Source organism: Lipotes vexillifer, unplaced genomic scaffold (assembly GCF_000442215.2).
Source record: "Lipotes vexillifer unplaced genomic scaffold, Lipotes_vexillifer_v1.1 scaffold371, whole genome shotgun sequence".
Taxonomy (NCBI): Eukaryota; Metazoa; Chordata; class Mammalia; order Artiodactyla; family Lipotidae; genus Lipotes; species Lipotes vexillifer.
In genome coordinates, this window is record NW_006786304.1 from 341,789 (window position 1) to 348,877 (window position 7,089).

At 43.1% G+C, this 7,089-nt stretch overlaps 1 protein-coding gene across 1 annotated transcript; it reads right to left on the reverse strand.

Moving 5' to 3' along the window:
* Positions 1 to 3,097: 3,097 nt before the first annotated feature.
* C5AR1 (complement C5a receptor 1) lies at positions 3,098 to 4,567 on the reverse strand. The gene is made up of 2 exons (XM_007458670.1): positions 4,547 to 4,567; positions 3,098 to 4,147 (listed from the first exon to the last, which is right to left on the reverse strand). The coding sequence occupies exons 1-2, from the start codon at positions 4,565 to 4,567 to the stop codon at positions 3,098 to 3,100; spliced, it is 1,071 nt and encodes a 356-aa protein (XP_007458732.1).
* Positions 4,568 to 7,089: the final 2,522 nt, after the last annotated feature.

The window sequence follows — 7,089 nt, forward strand, 5'->3', positions numbered from 1 at the left end:
CTGAGGAGAGAGAGAGAACTGTGAAAGTATTGGGTGAAGTCACAAAAGTAGGAAGCCTGTTCAAGAGAACTCTAGAAAGCCAACATTTCAGGGCAGAGGAAGAAAGTCTGCAGAGGAGGCAGGGAAGGATCACACTGAGAGAGAGGATAACCAGCCGGCCTGGAACCAGCCAGGGAGGAGGCCCAAGCAGCTGGGAGGAGGGTGGAAGGAAGGATGTGGGCTGACCAGGTAGAAGGGATCGCCAGCATGTTTACAGAGGGTACCAGACCTGAAGGTAACTGGGGCCCAATGATCTTGCTGCTATAGGGTCTGCACAGGTACCAACATTTACTATCAAAAACCACACACAACCCCTTCTGGAAGTCCTGCAGAGCACCTGTCACTCTAGGTGTTCAGACAGCATCTTTAAATAAAAGTTGTCCCCAAGGCAGACATGAGAACACTGTAGTAGCAGGATTCAGCTATGTTTCCCATCGGAATTAGGCAAAATCCCAGCCCAGCGCCCCATGCTGGAGGCTGTTCCCTGGACCCAGTCAGCTCTTGAAAAAAGAAGGAGGGAGTCGATATCTATGTGGTCATTGCATTCAGGGGCCACCAGCTCTGTGTGGCTCCCTGGGCACTTGTAATGTGCCAGTCTGAATGGAGATATGCTGTGACTGTAACACACCCAGGATTTTGAAGACAGTACCAAAAAAAAAAAAAAAAAAATGTAAACTGTAGCAGCCACTATGGAGAACAATATGGAGGGTCCTTTAAAAACCTCAAAATAGGGTTACCATATGACCCGGCAATCCCACTGCTGGGCATATATCCACAGAAAACTCTAATTAGAAAAGACACATGCACCTCAATGTTCATAACAGCACTATTTACAATAGCCAAGACATGGAAGCCACCTAAATGTCCATTGACAGATGAATGGATGAATAAGATGTGGTACATATATACAATAGAATATTACTCAGCCATAAAAAAGAATGAAATGATGCCATTTGCAGCACCATGGATGGACCTACAGATTATCATGTTAAGTGAAGTAAGTCAGAGAAAGACTAATACCATATGATATCACTTATATGTGGAATCTTAAAAAAAAGTGATACAAATGAACTTATTTACAAAACAGAAATACTCACAGACGTAGAAAGCAAACTTATAGTTACCAGAGGAGATAGCAGGGTGAGGGGATAGATAAATTAGGAGTTTGGGGTTAACATATACACACTACTATACATAAAATAGGTAAACAACAAGGACCTGCTGTACAGCACAGGAGGGAACTATACTCAATATCTTGTAATAACCTATAATGGAAAAGAATCTGAAAAAGAATATATGTATAACTGTATCACTTTGCTGTTCACTTGAAACTAACATATGGAAAAGAAAAAAGAATATATGTATAACTGTATCACTTTGCTGTTCACTTGAAACTAACATAACATTGTAAATTAACTATACAATTAAAAAAAGAATGTAAAAGTCGTCATAATAATTTTTCACACTGATTACATGTCAAAATAAAAATATTTTCAATATATTGAGTTAAGCAAAATATATTATTGACTATATTATTATTTTATCAATTTATATTAGATATCTTTATATATAGTAATATATATATTAATAGCACTAATATTACTATAATATATTCATACATATATACATTAATACAGTATTGATATATGTTATATATTTTGTTATATTACATATTTATATATTATATAATTATAGACAAATTATTATATAATATTATATACTACATAGATATTCATGTAACATGTAATCATATAGTATATAATAAATTATTATAATTAATGTAGCATTCATATCATTGTTGTTAATATAACATATAATTGCATTATATTATTAAATATATTACTATTATTTCATCCTTTTCATTTAAATTTTTAACGTGGCTAGTAAAAAGTTTTAAACTACTTACGTGGCTCATATCATATTTCTGTTGGTCTGTACAATATTTCTAGCCAATGTGGACACACACACACACACACACACACACACACAAAACACTAAGTAGGAATATTTCCAAGTCAGTTATAAACAACGCAATATTTCAACATTTATTATTTTTTATTTTCATTTTTCAACTGGTGTGTACTAGTTTTTTTGAAAGTCCCAAGGTTACATGCTTTGTATGTTATATATGTATGAGTCTATTGATATAACATTCTTGAAAGGACCAAATCACAGAGATGGAGAGAGGATTTGTGGTTGCCAGGGGTTCGGGACAAGGCTGGGGAGGGTAGAAGGCAGTGAGAGTGGCTAGAAAGGGGTGTCACGAGGGATCCTGGCAGTGACGAAAATGACCTGCGCCTCGACCGTATTCACGTCATCTTGGTTGTGATATCGTAATGTTATTTTGCAAGATGTGCCTATTGCAGGAAACAGGTCAAAGGTACCCAGGATCACTCCGTTTTACTACCTACAACCCAACGGCATGAGAATTTAAATGAGGTCAAAATAAAATGTTTAATTTTTTTTTCAGCGCAAACAAAACAGCAATTGACGACGTAAAACAGCAAATTCCCCCGGGGACCCCATTCCCTGGAGGGGCCCAACCAATGTTTCCCAACCCTAGGTGTCTTCCTCACTGCTTGCTTTTTGCCCTAACTATATAACATCTTTTTACTTAATACTTTTTTTTTTAACCCAGGAAGTAACATACTAACACTGTTTTTCTTGCCAACTCTCCATAAAATAAATATAGAACTCTTTTTTTCAAGGTTTGAATGTTTCTGTTTGTCTGGGTTCTATGTGTCTAACGTATTCACACTCTCTGCACACGAACGTGTTGTTCTATGGAAGGACTCCAGGTACATTGGTTGCTGTTTGTTTTCCAAAGTCCCTGGATGGAAAGAAAGGTTGGGGGTCCCTAGAAGGACGTGCTAATCTTGGAAATGAGGAGCGATGAGAAGGGTTCGCCTGGAAGAGGAAGGACAAGTCCGGGAACGATGGAAGGAATGGAGGCAAATTCACTCAACCACCACCCACCTCGCCGAGATCCAACAAGCAAAGTGAATGGACCGGAAGTTTGGTGGAGCGCCAGAAAGATGGTGGCCAGAGAGGCCTCCCCTTACACCTCCTGGCTCTTCAGGGCCGGGGTGTCCACCGTGGAGAACGTGTTGGACTTGCTCTCTCTGCCCACGGACTCTTCGGCCAACACACCCCGGATCCTGGAGGGGAGGGACTTGAGGAACCGGGTATGAAAGCCCTGGGCAGCGACCACGTAGATGATGGGGTTAATACAGCAGTTGATGTAAGCTATGGAGACACACAGGGCATCCAAATTGGACACGGATTTGAAGTTTGTCTTGTGGGTAAAAAACAGCATCATCCCTGTCACCTGGTAGGGCAGCCAAAAGACAAAAAAGCTGGTCACCACTGCTACCACCACCTTGAGAGTCTTGGTGGAACGGGTGGCACTGCGGCTCCAAGCCCGGATCAGAAGGAAGGTGTAACAGACTGTAAGTGTGACCAGCGGCCCCAGGAAGCCCACGACCAGCCGGATGATGGCCACGGCCCTCTCTATATATAAACCGTCCTTACCATAGTCAAGCACACACGTCATCTTGGGTGGGAAGTGTTCCACATAGACCTTACGATACGCAAAGGAAGGTATGGTCAGCAGCAGAGCCAAGGCCCAGGCCACACCGCAGGCCACCCAGGCCATGCGGGCCCCTCGATAGTTCTGGCACCAGATGGGATTAAACACCAGCAGGAAGCGGTCGGCGCTGATGGTGGCCAGAAGCAAGATGCTGGCATACATGTTGAGCAGGATAAGACAAGGCAGGATTCCACAGGCAGCATCACCAAAGGGCCAGTGGTTGTGCTGGACAATGGATGCAAACAAGACGGGCAGCGCCAGGCAGGAGAGGAGGTCAGCCATCGCCAGGTTGAGAAACCAGATGGCATTGATGGTTCGCTTGACCTCGGACCCCGTCACACAGACCACCAGGGCGTTGCCTGGCACTCCCACCAGGAAGACGACTGCAAAGATTACCAGGGCGATCACATCTGGAATACGCAGCCCGCGGCTTTGGGAAGAGTCATCCACCAATATGCTGGGGTTATTGGTCCAGTTGCTATAATCGTAGTAATCAGAGGTGCTATTAGTCATGGAGTCCTGGGTGGAATCAGAGAAGCAGGGATGGTATAAGTCTGCAGACAGGTGGCAGGGGGGCCCATCAGAGCTACTCAAAGCCCATCACTCCACTTCTTTAAGTCTTAGGTTTCTCCCGGGGAAATGGGGATGCTGGGGGCTGAGAGCCAGCTGGGGTGTCATACCACTTATTAAAATGGTGAAAACCCTTCCATGTTAATGGGTCTCCGTGTCAGCCTGCCACCTCCCCCTGAAGCCCCTGGACTTCCCCAGAATCTAGCAACCGAATGGTTAAAGCCTAGGCCTGCTACAATACTGTGATCACTACCCACTCTGGCCAGTACCCATGACACACTGCTTGTTAGACATCTTTAATGTCACCAACAAACTGAGATGGTATTACTGAGTAGGTAGTTCCCCCACCAACGCCACCGCCAGCAGCATCACCCCCTCTTGCTTCTTCCCACCCACTGAGGCAGCTCTGTGCTCTGCCTGGGAGCAGCTACCCAGAGTCAGCAGTGTTTCAACAGGGCCTCGTGTACTCAGGCATCGGGGGTAGACAGGGAGCATCAGTCATCAAGATACATAATATCTTTTTTTTAAGTTAATTCTGCACTTTAATACTTAGAGAATAAGCTAATAATCATACGAACATAAATCCAAAATTGATAGCCCAAGTCCTGAGCTATTCCCTAAATTTTATTTTTCATTTACTTATTTTTAAAATTTTCATTGGAGTATAGGTGATTTAACAATGTTGTGTTAGTTTCAGGTGTACAGCAAAGTGAAGATATATAATATCTTAATGCAATATTTTAAAGAATCAAGATGAATGCACCCCCCCCCGCCCCTGAAAAAAACCACAGTGCAAAAAAATTCTAATTTTAAATGAAGGCAACCTGTTGCAGTTGTTTGTTTGGTTTATAGCACTGCATTATTATGCAAGAGGAACCTGCACATCAGCTCACAGCTTTCATTCTCAGCTGGGTGGGTTTTTGCAGGTTGACAATGGTGTGCAAACATATCAAGCAATGTGGGGCTTTATGTATAGTCATGGGGTTTTAGGAGGGGTTGTTTTGGGGTGGGGGTTGGTAAAGCTTTATTTACTTTTTCGACTTGGTTCAAACTATGGAAGGATATTTTCCTAAGTGTAGATAGGAGCACACATGTGTCCTTCTGTCCTGGGTACCAGGGTGGCTCAAGCGCGACACTAGGATCCAAATCCCGACTGTGCTACTTGAAGCCTACGTGGCCCTCTGCAAGTTCCATTACTGCTTTATGCCTCCATCTCATTCCTGGTTAACTCCTATAGCAGTCCTTCAGTTTTAGCTATCATTATTCCAAAACCTCAGTCTCAGAGCAGAGAGAAAATATTTAGGGACAGCAAGAGGAAGAAGAAATAAGAATAAGAAATAGACTTGTACCTTGCTAGAGGCAGGGCAGAAGGGACGAAAGGAATTAGAGAAGGGATATGAGTGCAAGAACAAAGGGTATCTTAGTGCACAGATTATGGTCTTTAATTACCACCTGGCATTCAAAGGAACCAGGGCTCCTTGGAGAAAGGCTGATTCCTGTTCTGGGACAGAAAATATACAAGATGAGCCCAGAACATCTCACACTAGAAAGTAAGAAAAAATTGTAAATAATGATAGGGACATATCAAAGAGACAGCCTGAAAAAGCTCCCACTAGTCAAAAGATGGCACCATCTGAGTATATAATAATAACAATAATAATAAATAATAACTGTGATGCAATAAAATACATTAATAATAAAGATCTATGAGTTCATAATGGTAATAAAAGCAAGTAAACCCATTGGTCATATTTTTACTCTGGAAAGGGAATGAATCAAACACTTATCCTGCCCTTTCTGTACAGAGTGTATTTCAGGGAAATAAAGAGTCAACGTGGGAGGGTGTTCTTCAGAGAAGAATCTAAAAATAATACTTGCAGAAGGAATGATAGACTTAAGGAAACATGGATCTGGATGACAATCAACAACACCTAATAAAACCACCAGGTGAAAAACAGACAGGAACTTGATAATAAATAGGTTGAGCTGGCACCACAAACCCTCCATTCAGCCTCAGCACCTTGAGAAGACAGACAAGTAGACATTTGCTCTATCTGATATGATGCAGTAGAAAGGATACGGCACCACCTATGAAGTAATTTTTGCAAAAAAAAAAAAAGAAGGTAAATCGAATCAGGATTCTAGATCTAAAACTACCAGTTTACAGGAAAAGCAGGGGAGAGAGGAACACGATAAATAACACCACAGGGACAAAATCAGCCCCATCAGAACTCAGGAAACTCTACAGGACAAATGGTCTTGTTACTCTCACAAATAACTGGCATTTTTTGTTTGTTTGTTTTTTGCGTTTTTGATTTTTTGTTTTGCGGTATGCGGGCCTCTCACTGTCGTGGCCTCTTCCATTGCAGATGCACAGGCTCCGGAGGCGCAGGCTCAGCGGCCATGGCTCACGGGCCCAACCGCTCAGCGACACGTGGGATCTTCCCGGACCGGGGCACGAACCGGTGTTCCCTGCATCGGCAGGCGGACTTTCAACCACTGCGCCACCAGGGAAGCCAGTAAATGGCATTTTTAAAAAGGAAGGGAAGGGACTTCCCTGTAGGTCCAGTGGCTAAGACTCCGCGCTGCCAATGCAGAGAGCACAGGTTCAATCCCTGGTTGGGAAACTAAGATCCTACATGTCGTGCAGCGCGACCAAAAGATTTAAAAAAGGGGGCAGGGGAAGGAACGGGAAGTGGCATGGATTAAAAGAGGTTTAAGAAGCATATCAAGCAAAGGCAAAATGGAGACCTTGGTTGGATCCAATTGGAATAATCATATGGGAAAGAAGATATTTTAGAGACAACCTGGGAGATTTAAAAATGGACTGGCTAGGGCTTCCCTGGTGGCGCAGTGGTTGAGAGTCCGCCTGCCGATGCAGGGGACACGGG